Source organism: Malurus melanocephalus, unplaced genomic scaffold, assembly GCF_030028575.1.
Source record: "Malurus melanocephalus ecotype Western Australia unplaced genomic scaffold, MMel_1.1 scaffold_19, whole genome shotgun sequence".
NCBI lineage: Eukaryota > Metazoa > Chordata > Aves > Passeriformes > Maluridae > Malurus > Malurus melanocephalus.
In genome coordinates, this window is record NW_026623251.1 from 61,275 (window position 1) to 78,393 (window position 17,119).

At 36.4% G+C, this 17,119-nt stretch overlaps 1 protein-coding gene across 2 annotated transcripts in view; it reads right to left on the reverse strand.

The window, feature by feature from the left end:
• Positions 1–881: 881 nt before the first annotated feature.
• The window catches only part of LYST (lysosomal trafficking regulator), a 75,397-nt gene continuing 59,159 nt past the window's right edge, over positions 882–17,119 (reverse strand). For both annotated transcript variants that reach the window (XM_057389713.1, XM_057389714.1), the window contains exons 39-53: positions 16,630–16,782; positions 16,054–16,298; positions 15,279–15,345; positions 14,261–14,417; positions 13,731–13,871; positions 13,128–13,345; positions 11,595–11,825; positions 10,692–10,881; positions 9,772–9,908; positions 8,938–9,036; positions 6,201–6,340; positions 5,807–5,904; positions 4,666–4,822; positions 4,383–4,454; positions 882–3,031 (exon numbers count right to left, since the gene is read on the reverse strand). In XM_057389713.1, the coding sequence (XP_057245696.1) occupies positions 2,893–3,031; positions 4,383–4,454; positions 4,666–4,822; positions 5,807–5,904; positions 6,201–6,340; positions 8,938–9,036; positions 9,772–9,908; positions 10,692–10,881; positions 11,595–11,825; positions 13,128–13,345; positions 13,731–13,871; positions 14,261–14,417; positions 15,279–15,345; positions 16,054–16,298; positions 16,630–16,782 (2,244 nt within the window). In that variant the 3' untranslated portion in view covers positions 882–2,892. The remainder of the gene's footprint in view (positions 3,032–4,382; positions 4,455–4,665; positions 4,823–5,806; positions 5,905–6,200; positions 6,341–8,937; positions 9,037–9,771; positions 9,909–10,691; positions 10,882–11,594; positions 11,826–13,127; positions 13,346–13,730; positions 13,872–14,260; positions 14,418–15,278; positions 15,346–16,053; positions 16,299–16,629; positions 16,783–17,119) is intronic.

A 17,119-nucleotide genomic window follows, 5' to 3' on the forward strand; every position in this document is an offset into this window, starting at 1 on the left:
TAGCAGCATATGGAAATGTCACTTCCATTTTCAAATGCAAGAAAGAAAAAAAAAACCCTCAATACAGCTTTAAGCAAAACAAGGCATAAAGAAATTAAAAGTTAAACCAGAAGTYTGGCAGTAGCAAGCCTGATGATATTTCCCCCACTGCTCCATTAAGATATCTTTTATTATTGTTAATGCTTAATTCAGCTCACACATTTTTTGTATCTCTTGTTATTTGTCATGCATTTGTGTAAACAGTGGATCTCTAAGTGCAAGATCAGGGTTCCCTTTCAGTAACAGGTTGGAGACTCCCTCTCCCCACCATGAATGAATATCCAGCTATTGCCTTCCCTTCCCTTTCTCACCATGTCTTTCCCCTGTCAGAACATAAAGGTCTGGGTTTACCACAGGATCCTGCAATCATGGCGACAGGCCCTGCCACACGATCCTTTCCCAAATGCTGGCTTCCAACAGAAAGAGCTTTGCCTCCTGTCAGATGCCTCCCCAACATCCCAGTCTTCAAATTTTCACCCTTCTTCCTGAGAATCCAGAGAGAATTGCTTTTCTGCCTTTGCAGCTCAGACAGGTTTCCAGTGAGAAGGCAGATGGAAGGAAGGGGAATGTCTCTGCTTTTAGAGCCATAATTTCATTCAAATTCTAGTCATGCATCCTATGGAAAGAAAGGACACACACGTGCAAAATTATATGCTTAGAATTTCCCACTTCCCATTTTAAACTCCCCACCTTCAGTGTGACAGACACAGGATGTAGCCCACAAACAGAACTTTCCCACCTCATGATTTTTAAAATACCAAAGATATGGGAATTACCAGAAATTGATCTGGCACAAGATGTGAGAGATTCCCTAAAAGAAGAAAGATACAACTAAGCCAAAACCATGTTTCTAACAATGTCAAAATGGTTTGGTACAAAGATCTGTTTATTACCCAACAATGTGACAGCATATATACAAATACAGTGTGGAATGTGACATTTACAGGGAATTTAAGTACATCATGCACAGACACTATTGCAATGTTATTTTTATAGTTCCAGAATATTAAGCTGAATAAATATTCCTTGCTTCAAAAAGTCATTTTTACTTTTACATAAAAATATATAATATTGCACTCTTTACAAGGCCAGCAATTTTGCATATTGGTTTGTAACAAGTGGAATTCTACTTTATAAAAAAATAAGCCTTTGTGAGCAACACCCCAAAACAAGGGAGCACAAAAGCACTCCAAAACCACAATGTTTGTCTTTTTTCTCTTAAACAAAGCACATCACATCAACATGAGCCAGGAAGCTTTTCAGTCTGTATTTGGACCTTACATTAACATTTAGACAGAGAAAAACATGACTAAAGCCATCCCATACAATGCTGCTACAATATATGCGGTTTAAAATTTTAAATTTAAAATTCAATCCATACAAGTATGCAGCCACTTGCTTAATTGAACTAATGATGAGCCTTTGTGTCAAACTATGAGAACATTTCTCTTAAGTTTTTCTAGTTCAAAAAGTTCTTCAACTAGGAAGTCTCCAGAATTTCTGAAGACTATTTRGAATTTTCAAAAGAAGTGTAAAGATTGCTTGTGTGTGTGTGTCACCTTCGTCACAACCTGACAATTTCATATGAAAAGTTCTGAAAGCAGGTGAGCCTTAAACTTAAGATACAGCAGTTTGAATGGCAATAGCAGAACATGTCAGTGGTGAAAAAGCAAAGCAATTTAAAAGGAAAATGTAACTACATCAGACTTGTGTAGCRTTCTTGCTTTACCATTCACATGACTTGTAGGCACTCACTCATAGTGTCAGGTTTAGAGGTCTTCAAATCCATCACCTGAAATAGTAATTTTTCATCTGGCCTGAGAATTCACATTTGTTAAGCCTTTCACAATAGAGGCTTAATTTTTCTACACAGAAGATAGCACCCAGGAATACACAACAAATTTGCACAGTATATCTGTGTAAACCTTGCCAAATCATCTGATGCTTATGAACATTGATTATTCAAGCAGTTAGATTCAAACATTTTACAGTGGATTGAACCTCAATGACACTAGAAGAGGAGCACATCTGTGCCTTCTTTAACACCACTTTTTAGAGCTCTGGAAGATAAGCTGTGTGTACATAATAGATGTTCTGCCACAGAACTGCAATAACCAACTATTACAAAGTTAGGTAGTTCACACTGCATTGTGATCTAACCACTGTTTCATGATGCCATGAGGGGCCCACCCATCACTAAGACAAATACTTGATTTTCATCTGCTGCAAAGACTATTAYATTAACAGAGAAGATGGCAAAAATTACAAATATAAAGATAGCAGAAATTCATTTTTTTAGCATTACAATACCATGATGGTGCAAAAAACACCTACTAAGTTCTTTGCTTCTCAAAAAAAGCAATTTAAAGTGGTCGTTGATTTTTAACTTTTGGATTGCTTATCCCAGAGCTAACCATATCATGTTCAATTAATCAGATATACATATGCTGACATTTGAATAGATATTTACAGAACTTGACGCTGCTGATATTTTACAAACTAAGAGGGGGAGTAAGTATAGTCAATTTTTTTAAATACTTCTATGCCAGAAGTGATTTAAAAAAAATACTGTTTGTGTTTTATATTGCAGCACTGAGCATTTATTAGTCACTTTGCCSGCATTGGATAATATGACCAGAGCTTCCTGCTGACCTGGATATGCTTCAAGTTTGTGCACGCACAAGTGCAATCTTACAACCACCTTAGACTGCTCTTTTAAAAAACCCCATCTATTCAGTCACTCTAGTGACATTCAAAGTACTTCAAAGTCCAGTTAAATATCTATATAAATATCCTATAACCTATCTTGGATTAAAGTGCATCAGAGACATGAGTTAGCAGCAGAACCTGCCGTCACCCAGCCGCGTAGCTGCTGAGGAATGAGTAGAACATGGGCAGCTTCAAGCGCTGCTGGTCCTTGCGGCACCAGGCTATGACATTCCCGTCACTGTTGGCTGTGAACAAGTGATGACCGTCGCAGGAAAATGTAAGGCTGCAAAACAAGAAAAGAGTATTTTTATACCAAATGTGGCTATTTATAATGCTAGAAGGCATTAAAAGCCCATGAGAGTTCAGCCAACAAAGATTAGCTGTCAGGGGGAGATCCAGTGCCTACATTAACACAGCAATATATTTTTGTGCATCTGCTCATTAATTTGTACCAAACAGGCTGAACTACAGGTTTGGCCAGCGCTTCAACATCCCCTGCAGTTTACTACTCATTTCTTTGCAGAGTCAAAGAAAAGAGCAGGATCAGTAGCAACAGCCTACTCTCTTCCCTTCTCTTTCTAAAGAATTTTTTGTAACAGAACTCAGGGCCTCTGAACTTGCTTTGCTGACAAAGGCAAAAACTAAATCCATCCAATTTCATGGCACAGCACAGGACTTCTGTTCAGATGGACATTTCTTGAGCTGTAGCAGGGCTAGTAAAGCTCTTCAGTCAGGCCATGGGTAATGTAAGAGCATCAAGGTCAGCATCCATTTTCTGTCACATTTCATCAGAAAACTTTAAATTATTCAATAGCTACTAAATCATTATCAACAAGCTTTGTAAAGTATGCTTCTTAAAGGAGGTAACAAAGGTAACTGCTATCAGACAATATTTTTAATTTCTAAAAAAATAGTAGRTTGGATTTTAAATGGTGTTTCAGCAACAGCAAAACCAAAATTTTTCAGAGTGATTTGTTCCTAGGCTAACATTAAGATGATAAAATTTTGGCATAACTCTATGACCTCTGCGCAGACTACCGTACCACTGGGGAGATCAAAGACTCAATCCTTTGACGGTGTTCTGAAAATGCTTTGGCAYGAGCATTTTGCTTATATAAATCAAGGGGACTCAGAGAAAGCTAACTACACAAGCATGCCAAAATAGCACCTTCCAGGCTCCTCAGAGTTTACCCCTTCTCCCCCATTTCCCTCCAGCAACAAAAAAAATGGTGAGGAAAAATGCAGTATTTTCATTTAATTTTGAGGAAGAAACATTCTGTCTATTTAATTCTGATGAAGTTACGATCATCTCATTTTAACACAGATTCTGAGGAAAAATATTAAATTTAAAAATAAGAGTAGCAGCTATTGTTCAGTTTTCAAGGGAATCCTGCTAATTTCCATCTGCCAGCCCAGAACCTAGTTATTACTGTCATTATAAATACAGTACACTTGTGCTTACTTTGCTTTCATGGAATATTAGTAGGTTTGCATTGTTCTTTTTAGACATGGGTGTTTATCTCCTATTTTCATGTCCAACATTCAAGACTGTTTTATTGTGGGTTTGTTTGTGGGTCTGTTTCCCCCCCCCCCCCGAGAAAAATGCATTTATTGTATAATTAAGGTCTTTTTACCTTACAATAGGTTTGGCTGACTTCGAAAATGTTATTTCTCGCACTGGCTTCAAGTCCCACGTACTCCACAGTCTGAAAGAAAGAGCCATTTTTCTTCACACTTGATTTTACAAATATTTCAGTGATAAACAATCTATTTAGCAACTGCTAAAGACAGAGAACTGAGTAACAGCTTGTTCACCTTCTTTAAAGCCAAATACCAGCATGATGTTTGGCTACATGCTCTCAAACTGTGAGTCTAAGTTATAGAGTGTTTTAATAAATAAATGCTTCAAATGCTCACCTTACAACTCCATTTTCAAGGCCCCCTGCAATCACATTGACAGACACACCTTCAGGCTGGTTAGAGAATGCAACAGAGCAAATGCTTTCCCTGCAGTGCACATGTCCAACAAGATCACCATTCACTGTCCAAAGCCTCAAATCACTGCCTCCTCCAACTGCAACAGAGCAGAGCACAAGAGTATTAAAAAAAGAAATCTAGACCACAGTCAAATCTACAATACTTAAATATTCTGTGGCAAAGAATTCAACATCTTCAGAGTTCACAAGGTTTAAACAACTGAGTGATGTCTGCCATTACTCCTCTCTCCCTGTGACAGGAAGCATGTAAACCACCAAGYCACTACAGTGATTTAGAAGCCATCACATTATATTTATGGAACATTTTATTCACAAAACACTGTGAATTTACTTTTAATGACCAATTTTCATGGAGTAACAGGGAAGGCACTACGATAGAATGCATACTAGCTATTTAAGCAGTTGTTTCTTGCACCTTGGCTTGCATTTTAGGCAAACAGCAAGTACAGTTCTCTTATGTGGTTATATGGCATTATTTGATTCTATCAAAGAACTAATAACCCAGTTACTGCTTTTGTCTTAAAAGGAATTGTTTTAAAAGGAAATGTAATATCCCTTAGTAATTAAAAAATAAAGCATCTTGCAGAAAAAAATTTGTGAGCTATAGAAATGGACTTGAAAGACTCCAYGTAAGTTTAAAAATCTGAATATTAGATTCCTGAAACTTCCAGAATAATATCCCCTTGTCCTTTAATGCACTGTGCCTTGCTCTGTAATACACTGTATACCCCTGAGAACTGTACCTTTGACAACAAATCTCCATTTAAAATAAAGTAGCCAACATCACAAAATGTGAGTCTCCCAGTATCTTTGAAATTTAAAATCTTTTTATAAAGAGACCAAGCTGTTTGCCTTCCTAGCTCTACATTATATTCAAACACCTGCCTAATCACTTCTGGAGGAATTTGTATGTTACTATGTAAAAAAAAGCAAAATATTGCTCCTGTATGACTGAATGCATCCTCAGATAATTAATACACACTCAACAACTAATTTAATTAAAAGTCTTGTGATTTATTGCTCCTTCAAGTCAAAACAACTTTCTTGACTGACAAATATACCTGAATCACAAACTGTTGCAATATCACCAGTGGTTTCACTAGCTGAAACTGCAGTCACAGGACTCTTGTGTCCAGCCAGGCTCTGGACATAGCACAGCCTGAAGAAAACAAAGGGAACAAGCCTAAATTTCAGACTCAAATGCAGAAAAGGTTCTTTGAGGAAAATATAAAAAGAGTGAAATTAATATCAATCAACATTTTGCACAATTATGGTATTTTTCATGTTCACTATAAAATTTTAGTACCTTTTATGAGAAAGAACAGTAAGGGTTTGACTTCACAATAAGATATATACAGAACAAATTCAATTAACTTCAACAGGGCAAAGATACTCAAGACTTGGAAAACCTGTATTTACAAGAAAGCTGTGGGAGTTACATACATATATTTATACCTGTTCAAATCCCATATTATGCAGGTTCCATCTTTGCTGACACTTATCATTATACTGTATGGTTTGCACACAAACAAGCTTGTAATTTCTGCTGTGTGTCCATACAGATGGACTTGAGACTCCATTTCTATCTCTGAAGGCTGAAAAACAAGATAAAACAAACTCATGAAAAAGAAAACATCTCTTTCTACAAAAGAAAAGCCTAGCTTAATTCTTAGAATTCAAAAAATGGTTCCCATTGCTTTTAATATTTTTTAGCAACTATGTTCATGCTTTATTATGTTTAACATTTTATAATGTGATAAGACACATCATTAATGTTCAACTTTTTGCTTCCAGTGCTTTACCCTCAGCAAGTTCCTTGAAATGCAGAACTACTATACTTCCATCTCAAGTATAGATCTTCAAGTTAGTGGATTTGTTTTCAGCAAGACTACTCTTTCCATACCACAGTGAAATGACAGTTCTCAATATTTTAGTATCTACTGGAAGCACTTGGAAACACAAAAGGAAAATCCAGCTCAGAAACTGTCACTCTCTGTATAGCAAGTTGATAGGAATTCCCCAAGTTGAYGCCAAGTTCTTCAATGATATCAAGCTGGAAAAACATGCAGGAAGTCAACTTTAAATATGGAAATTGCTAAGTAAAAATTAAAGCAGCAAAATTTAACACCAAACAACACTTTTTATTCAAGTTATATAATTTGAAATTATTCAGACTTCCTGAAAACTGGCTAAGTTGAAGGAGATGCTTAATCAGAATGCTAATGCTTTATTTAAAACAACTTGCTGCTCAGAGATTACAATAATCTTTGTAAAAGAAGAGAACAGTTTTTTGTGTTTCCTCACATGGCAGAACACATCATCTGCATTTTTATATGAGGGTACAGGATGCCTAAAGCAGGTGTACAAAAAAACCTTGAAAGTTGAAACAGACAAGATGAAAGAATATATGTATACATATGCTCAACTCACGGGTTGTAAAAAATTTACATCTTTCTGCACTAAAAGGGACAATATAATCTATGTCAAATTGCAAATGGCAATGGACTGTCTGACAGCAGAAAGATCTCTCAGTTTGCCCTTGCTTCTGAGCATCTCATCCACATAAGTCATTTATGAAAGCACCCAGTTGTCATTCTCAGTGATATCTCACATAGAAAAATCCTTCTTTAATCCTCAATCAGTTGCGAGAAAAAAAATTATACCAAAATTTTCCAATACAGGAATTTTCTTTTGAAAAAGTGGTTTTATGAAGAACTGATTTTGATAACCCTCTTACTGTGCTCCTCCCACCTCCATGAAATGTTTGCTCTTGATCTGCATTTCAACACTTGAACTGAAAGCAGCATCCACCTTTAGCAGATTCTCTCTACAGTAGTAATAGCAATGGTTTATTGATTCTTATGGTAACAATATTGYAATGAGACAAGCTGGAATTCCAACACCAACTGTATAAGTTATATTAAGTTCTAATAAGTTATGAAATAGGTGTTTCCCATGCCTGAAATATTATCCCCTTCTTACTTCCCACTTGCTTTTAGGTAGCAACTGCTAAAATGGTATCTAGATGTGGGAAAACATGCACATATGTATCTACCTTTAAACAGCAGCTCTTTCTGCCTACAGCACTTGAGTGGAGAATTGAAATGATCACTTCCCAGTTTTTCTCAAAGAGGTCCTTCAAGTGTACTGTCTGTTTGCAAGACAACTCTATCTAGTTTCAAAGCAGTGCTCCATCAGGTTTTGACCGTGGTAAAGCAAGGACAAACAGAGCACCTGAGGCACAACATGGAGGCTTTTGGAATCTTGACATCCTGCCTTTGAGTCCCCACATCCAATTAGCAACAKGGTACCTGCTTCATGCCCATGCATTGCATTTACACAAATGTGAAACGGGGCAAAATAGTCATGTTTCAAGTACTGCATTGAAACAAATGTTGATGATCACCCGACAAGATGGATACAGAGCAGATGTCAGGAACCACATTTGCATTCCCTGCAGCCCTAACTTGGGTCCTGACTCAACAACAGGAGCTACAAAATTGACACAAAGTCCCTCTGCCTGGGGCATGTAAAACGGTCAGTGCTGAGAAATTCTGCAAAGAACATGATCTGCGCAGAYGAACAAAAATCACTTGTTTCTAGTAAATGGATGGAACTCAATCATAACCACACTAACAAGAGATTCTTTTCAGCTTTGCAGAAGGCAAGTAGATTCCAGTTGTTTGKTTTTTTAATAGAAATTAAATACAAGTCTCAGTATAGGTAATTTACAAGTTCATTATTCCGGGGAGCAGTTAAGGTGCCAGACTTAAGATTGCAGACTGAAGCTTGCAGGCTTCAAGCTCTACTTTATTTTTTATACTCAAAGTGCTGCTGAGTTTAGGAAGTAGGAGTGGCAGATGACCAGAAACTGGAAGAAAGCCAAGAGAAAAAAAAACTAAAAAAAAAAAAAAAAAAAAAAAAAAAAAAAAAAAAAAAAACCCCAAAAAACCACTGTGTTTGGGCTTTTTCTAGTCTAAGCATCTGCTGTTTGCCACTACTGAAAACAACAGCTTAAACACGCAAACAATCAGGCTGAGATGTCAGAGGATCCTTCAAAAATAAAAATGCATGTAATTTTTTTAGTAATTATCCAGAACATGTCTCTTTTTCATTTTTCCTGTTAAAAAAAAGACTGTAATAGTAAATACGCCTAAGTCCTTAATTATGAATTCTATTCAATGTAACTTACTGTGCTGCTAGTGAATCTGTTCATATATGCTGTGATGACACCGGATTTACTACCTGTGAACAGCTGGCAACTGTCTGGCACCCAAGCACAACTTGTTACCTTGAAAAGACAAAACAAAGACAGAAGAAATTAGAACAGTAATATATTCTAACTGCTGTTTTCATTATGCCATAGCATTTGATCAAACTTATTCTTTACTACTTACCCTAAGAAAAGCCATGTAAAACACCTAAACTAAAGAAATCTGAGAGCTAAAGTACAGTTTCTCTAGGTTATATCTGTTACTATGAAAGAAACAAAGTAAAGAGGGAGYTCTGTGTAGCCTGGAATTCACAGCTGAGGAGCAGTGAACTAGCACAGASTTTTATACCTACAACCACATCAGCCACAAAATTCTTTTTGGCAGGATCGTTCCAATCACTAGAGTGTGACTGAGATTATGCAGCGTTCCCTAACAATCTTTTAGACAATCTTTTTCAAATGGATCCTAAACTATAGTGTTCTTCTCCTAACATTTGGCTCCTATGTTTTTTCTGTATTGACTTTTTTTTTTGCACAAAACATAAGCCTTTTTAAATCCACAGCAATATTCCATAGGAAAGAAAATCTACAAAAATCAAATGAAATCAAAAGGAAACTTTAYCCAGTACAGGAAAGCAAGATACAGCAGAGCCATGAAGAATATATTCCAAAGGAAATAAAAAAGATTAAAAAGAGTTGTGTTTGGATGCTCATCTCCAAAAAAGGCTACAGCAAGAGTGCCTACTGCCARGTCAAGCCATCACTTCAACTAACAATATTAAATTGAAGAGCAAGAGACTGCTTTCTTTTTACCTGATGGAGCTGTGAACTCTGTATAAAATTTACTGGAGGTTCACTTTGCTTGCTCTTCAGTCGTAAAATGTTATCGGCATATCCCCAGCTCAGGATAGCTGACCACTGAATGTCAGTGCTGTGCATGCTCCTCACGCCTGAAGGAAGGCACAAAAGGTTGTGTCACATACACAGCAACACTCAATCAGCTTAGCAGTCAACAATCAGCTTAGTAGTCAACAAGCCAAGTCTCAGGTTCATGTTTTATCACAAGCTAAAATAACCCCCCCCCACCAAAGTTTCAAAACAAGGTATTTTCCGTTAGGCTACATGATCTGCAATGTATTATAAACAAACGCCAAATGAACATTCAGTCTTCTTTAGTCATTGTTGACTAAATGTGACGTATTTTTAGAAAACCTGCACTAGCATATGCTACCAAGAAAACAAAAGAGATTGTACAAACAGATTCTCACATTCTCAATAAGAATCCCTCCAAGAAGTTTAACTGAAAACAGAAGATCCTTCACCTCTGCTTTTTTACTGTTAACTTTCCTCATTGTCTGCTTCTAAAATAAATTCCTTAAGTTTTCCTTTCTGTGCCACATGAGTTTTTCATCTGTTCTTTAGTTCTTGGACTCAATCTGCTAGCAAGTCCTAAAGTTAAGTCCTCATGGTTCAGTCACTTTAATGAATAAGACAAACTTAATTACAGAATGACTCTATTGTAGTTTTTAAAATTACAAGTAAAATCCACCCTCCAGTAAAGATATTGCATATGTGAAAGCTGCTAATGGAATTATAAAGTAATCTTTGGCAAAAGCAACTAAATTTGGGAAGTTTGCGGGAGAACAGTAACAGTGACCRTAGCATTAGATTTAATTTTTTTATGGCTCATTTCACATATATTGCACATGTAAAAAATAAGCACAAATTCATACCTTGCTCCTTGCTATATATCATCAAAAGGCAAAACTTGCTGGACAAACCACAGATAGCTTTAGTTGGTAAAGCCTGGAGAGAGCCAAGCCTTTCTCCATGTGGTTGGCTAAAGCAGACAACAGGGTCTGGAGCACTTGGGGAACCAACATACTCTCCCCACTTCAAGCCTTTTATCCATGGTAATGGACTCTAAAGAAGCACAGATAAAAATTATAGATTTTTATAGGTTCAAATTATAGAATTTTTTGAAAAACAATTTCATTAGTAATGGAGAATGATTARTATTTCTTTCCTGTAAGCAATCACGTGGTAAGGACAGCTGAAGTACTTATTCTAAAACCATTAGAAAGACAAGTTCAAAGCACTGTAATACCATCAGTTAAACTGTTAACTTTAAGGCAGTTCTACTACTTCTTTAAAGGCATAAGCAGCAAGCTTCTAGTTCAGGTAGTTTAGTGAAAAATATGGATTTCTCTAAAGCCAAGGATTCAATTTCTGACTGGACTTCAGGGAAAACAAGCGTTTGAAGTGAAGAAAGTGTAACTRTCCTACAGGCAGTAAAAAAGCTGAGGATGGAAGAAAGTACAGTATGTATTTGTCTGCTATAGGTCTGCACACAGATTCCACAATTCATCCCTAAAAGTATAAAAGTTTTTAAGTGAAATGCTTTCCTACACCTATTGGCCCAAACTAAGATAAAAACAGATCTTAGTTTACACAAAATATATCACAAATGCATGAAAGTAATTTTCACTATCWCTTACCAATTTTGTGTATTTTCTTTACAGTACAATATAGTAAAGTGAACTTTCAGGAAGGAAATTGTAAACCAAGGGTACAGGGAACAACAATTACAGTGTATGAAAATTAATTAAACCATCTTGCAATTCAAAATTACATACTGGATAAATTATTTCTTTAGTGTGTTCTCTGGTTTCTCTGAAAGCAAACTGCACTAGCAATCCCATGGCAGCAGGAAGTTCTCCTTCCATGATAAGCCTGGATCCAGGTCTACTAACATGTGCTGTATGGAACAGCTGGCGAGGTGTTTGCCCATACGTTTTTATCATTGTTTCAAGGGCTCTTCTCTGAACAGGATCTTCAACAGCAGAAACATCCATCCCAAAATAGGTCTATAGGGAAAAAAGAAAGGGKAGGGGCAAGAATAAACTTGTCAGGTTTGTCTTTGGGAAAGATTTTGCAACACATGCACACAAATTCAGAGGCAAACTATTCAGCTGTTTGCTTAAGGTGTGGACCAGAAGCCATCCCACAATGGGTGTTCTGACTAAAGAGCCTGACAAAAGTAACCTTGTCACCTCCTCTTTATTGGAATAACTATCACTTTAAGGATTACCATATGAACTGCTCCTAAGTATGTGACATGACTAATTTCTGTCAAAGAGGTTTATTTTGAGATCTTTACCAATCTGTGCAAACCTGGAAGGGTTGCCAATGATATACAAAAGAATTAGACATGGAGAAGTTTATTTTTTTAGCTCTTTTTAATGAGCATATTAAAGCTCTCTTTTGGGGTAGGGATGGAGAAAAAAACCTTGTACTTCAAGGGAGTGGAAATAATTTCCTTCTACTTGTCTTTTTCATGCCTTTCCAATTGTGTACCACATACTTTTCCTCAGTCACACCAAAGGCCTAAACTTCTCACTTTAAAAATTATGAACACACAAACTTGCTATGTGAAGCTTAAGGAACTAACCAAATCAATACAGAGGAAAAGAAAGGAAAGTATTCAGATGGCTACTCGAAAAAGCCATCACTGTGAAAAACTACAGTTTYGTTAGCTTTTCCAGCCACAGAACAAACACTAAAAACATGAAACATTTGAGTGCATTTAAAACCAGGACTACCTGCTGAGCAAGCTTTGTGATAGTAAGGACTGAAACTAAAGAATACAACCCAACATATTCATGTTGCAGTTAACAGTGAAACTCTGGAAGTCTTTACATTTAATGAAGACTTACTTGAAATTAAGTTTACTGTAGAGAAAAGTRCTTATTAGAGGGACAGAACACAAGAGGTATATGAAGGAAAACACAATGAGCTCATGACAAACAGAACTATTTTAATCCTACCAAAAGCTGCAGAACCACCTGCCTAAATTAAAAGCTTTTGAATTAGGCAGAAGCAGATACACACAATTACAATAATCAGACCACTACAAGCAGCTGCAAGCAACTATCCAGGAAGTCTAAACCCCAGACTTGATCATCCCCCACACCTAGATCCCAAGAAAGATGATCCTGGGATCTTACAATTCAACACTGAAATGGTTAAAGCCTTTTCTTATTCTTCAACACTTCATGAGCAAGGGGATCATGTTTCATGCTGGATGTTTTCCAAGCAAGTCAGATCAAACTCTCCCCCATTAATTTACTAAGGACAATGAACAAACACAATGCCTAACAAATACTTACTGCAGGATGAAAGACATTAATAGCCTGAACAGAGGCCTTGCCTTTTTGCTTATAACCAAAAACCAAGTCAATCCAGTGACAGATTGTCTGGGAAACATGATCAGACTCCAAAGCCTGACGATGAATCAAGATGAACAGACGAGGATCATTACGGGCCCAGGGTGGAAGATTGACATGGTTAACTCTGTCACCATTTTGACGTACTCCAAAATCAAAACCTAAAAACAGAGGAGCGAATATTCCAACGTTTTAGTTTTCAGTAACTTCAGAAGGGTCTTTAGTGGGTTCTACAAAATTAAACAATTAAACATAGTGATTACTGATCAACGAAGCAGCATCATTAACAACTCCCTTCAAAACACATTCAACTGTACATACTCATTCAAATGGAAAAATCAGAAGACAGTAAACTCTTATGCTCTGCTGACAAAATTAGGGAAGAACTTAGCTTAGCTCTTTTAGCACATCCCACAAATTAGTGCCAGATTTCTCCCATATACCTACTACTTAGCAGCCAAGGGATATATATGTTCTCAGTTTCAACCCTTAAGCTGAATCCTACAACTCTTTTGAGTATACAGTTTTGTTGTACTCTTATTATACCTTCTCTGTTAACTAGAAAGTCGGGAAGGTAGAAAAATTCTGGTATAAGCTCCTTTACATCAGTCATTGATTCATACGAAGAGAGTCGCCAGGTTGTATTGGTAGAGTGAAAAGTTCTGTCTGGGATGTCAAAACTTTGATCTGTAAAGAAATCCAAACTGAATTGTTACATTGATGATGAACATTAACAGCTGCAAAACTGCAACTTCACATAGTTAACTGCTCTCCAGTTAGCTGAGAATATTTGGAATTCTTTTATCTCAATTGCTGTGTTMCACATGGACTGCAAGCCAAATATAGGTCAGATTTCAAGCTATAGAAACTAAGGTATGAACAGCAGATGACCAACTTTATAGTCTAGTTTGATAATTTCAAGAATGGATCTACTGTTAAAGCACACTAGATTTAATTTTACCAARCCCAGCTGTTTGGAATTGAAAAGTATGCTAAACAGGGTAAAATTTAGCATTCCTAGGTCACTGGAGCAAAGCCCAGATGTGAAAGCCAAGTGCAAGCAAATGCAACCTTACCTTGATAAGCCAAAAACATTTTAGTAAAAGGTGGCAGCCTAACTAGGAAATGAAGCACAGTTCCACTGTTAGAATAATGAGATCCATAGTGATATGGTTGCACAGGGGGCATTGGATCATCCTCTCGTGCTCCTTTACGGTACTCTTCTTCTAAATACTAGAAAAATAGAGAAAAAAAGAAGAAAATCACAAACCTCCCACTAAGATGCATTCCAATGACAAAAATAAGAGTTTGCCTAAATTGTTTAGGAATAAAGTAAAAGCTTTTCAGAAACATACATTTAAAAGTGATTTGGAACAAAACACACTTTTAAATGTCTAAAGACACACAATCACTTTTACCATCCGGTTAGGTATCAAAGTCAATTTAAATGACCTGTTTTCCATTATTTATTACTTCTGTTTTTCCCCATTCCTCCTGTTTTCTAACACAGCAGAGTCATGGAAAAAACAGTATTTGCAAATACACTAGACCATGGTGACACAGACATAAATTTGAAAGTCCAGCTGCAGATGCTTTAATTCTCCTGTTGTTGCTATTTCCTACAGCCTTTAAGACATTTTAAAGAGAAAAAAAACCAAAAAGTACAATATCATAGTACAAGGCATGTTAAAATAACAGAGTACTTGARGGGAAACAGCCTGTTATCAAACAGAACAAATAGCTACAAATTCCAGCAAAGTAGTTTCAACTAAACTGCAGTAAATTATCTTCCTAATCTTTAGGGACCTTTAAATATGGACAAGTTCAGATGTAAGGTGGTATCCATTTAAATTCCTCAGCAGTATCACATGGAAGGACTAAACTGGTTTATGATTTCTGGTACAGGAACAAATACAAGTTCCAAGCATGTTATAAAACAAATCCCAGGAAATGGTTTCTGGAAAATACATTGGAAACAAGAATTCTGTAGACATGAAATACTGTATTTCTGGTTTCTTCTTCTCCCAAAAAACTAAAGCCACTRTGTCATTTACACATGGGACAAAGGCAAGAAGAAAACATTATCCAAATTACCTTGTAAGTATCCACATAACGATCCTCTTTTTCTTTAGATTGCACAGCTATTGGTTTGACCAGGTTTCTGCAACAGAAGCAGTACTGGTATGTTGTAATTTTTGCTACAATATTGATTCACAATATTTAATAATACACCATTAGGAATAACACCTTTAATATAATGAAAAGGACAAGGAAAACTTGCAACACTTTTCAAGCAAGTTCAGAAAATAAAAAAGCAACTTCTARTGCTAAAGGCAAACTCAGATCCACAGCACAGTAACAGGCAAGCAAATGCCAAGTGCCTCAGTCAAATCAGGTGCATCCTATAAAAGCAAAGACTTAGTGTTCATGAATGTAAAATCAGCTTAACAAATTCATTAGGGTGGGACAATTCACTCAAATCYATTCATAATGAAGACTATGACTTTGTAAATAACCAAATAACTTACAATATTATTCCCTTTTCTACTTGATTTTTGCAAATTGGCCTGGAAGTCTTTAATCACATGAATTGAAACATACAGCTTCCATTTAAATCTGTGATCTACACATATTGTATTAAGCCAGAGTAAGTCCAATAGATTGTATTTGAATCTACACACATGTTTTATTTTGATATCCCAGGTGAAGCATCCACTTAGTGTAAAAGCCCAAGTTATTACAGATGAGGCTTGTCCCTGAATGGTTCTATTTGTATGTGTGTGCAGTTTAGTATAGCAAAGCTAAAAAGTTATATAGGATGATCAGCTCAAGTATTTGGAAATAAAGAGTTTCAAGCATTTCATATTACCTATATACTGAGGGATCATTTAGGTCCAGAGTTTCACTGGTGTAGTCAGAAAGTATAAAAGGAAATACTGGATACTGCATAAGGTCATTGAAGGAACGGCCCGCATGTTTGTTTAAATGAGTCAGATATTCAAAGTTAGTAATCTGTCCTGTGCACCACAAGTGGGTCAAAGCAGTAATATTTCCATATTCCAACAGGTTAGGCAAATTGTTAGTCAAGATGTTGTGGTACACATCATCACGGACCTGAAAGAAAACACCATAGATTTAATCATATAATTAAAAAAGCTTCAAACTATCAAGACTAAGTTTCTCTCATTTTACATGTTTCCAGATATCTGCTGCAATGGAATAATGTCTAGTATTACTAAGATTCTTTAATGTTTTAATATATCAGAGATGTGTTTTATGACATGCCTATGATGGTTTAGAAGTCTAGTTGAGCCACGTTCTTTTGAAGGTATAAGGTAGACTTTAACTAGTTCACATAACAGATCTTAACTAGTTCATGAATATGCATGCTATAAAGACACAGCAAAATGCTTTGGTGTMTTACTCCACATTGGTGCCACAGTACCTTTGTATTATCGAAAGCCAGCAGTAAAGTTCTGCCATTTGTTAGAAATATTTCCACAGCATTGTCTCTTAATTGCCACCAGCGCTTATGAACTTCCTTAATTTCCTCATATGTCCAAGAAAATGATGCTGGTTCAGTTTCTCCATGAAAACTCTGTAGAATTTCCAATTTTAAAAGTTATTTTAAATAGTGGATTTYCCAAACAAGAAACCTTTCAATGCAGCCAGTTTATGACAATACAGGATATCACAAAGCAAACTTYAATTTTAATGCAATGCTTTAAAACATTGTTGTGATTTTATTTAGCTRCTTTCCCCATCCTCCACTCTCCTCAAGGTAATGGGCAGARCATCACAAATGCCTCTCAGCAGCTCCAGTTCTCTGTCCAGCATTAACAAGCAATGCCACATTTTCACTGTGCCTTAACCTAAAATAATTGGACAATTAGTCAATCAGAGCAAGCAAAGCTTTGTTGTGAATCCYAACTCTG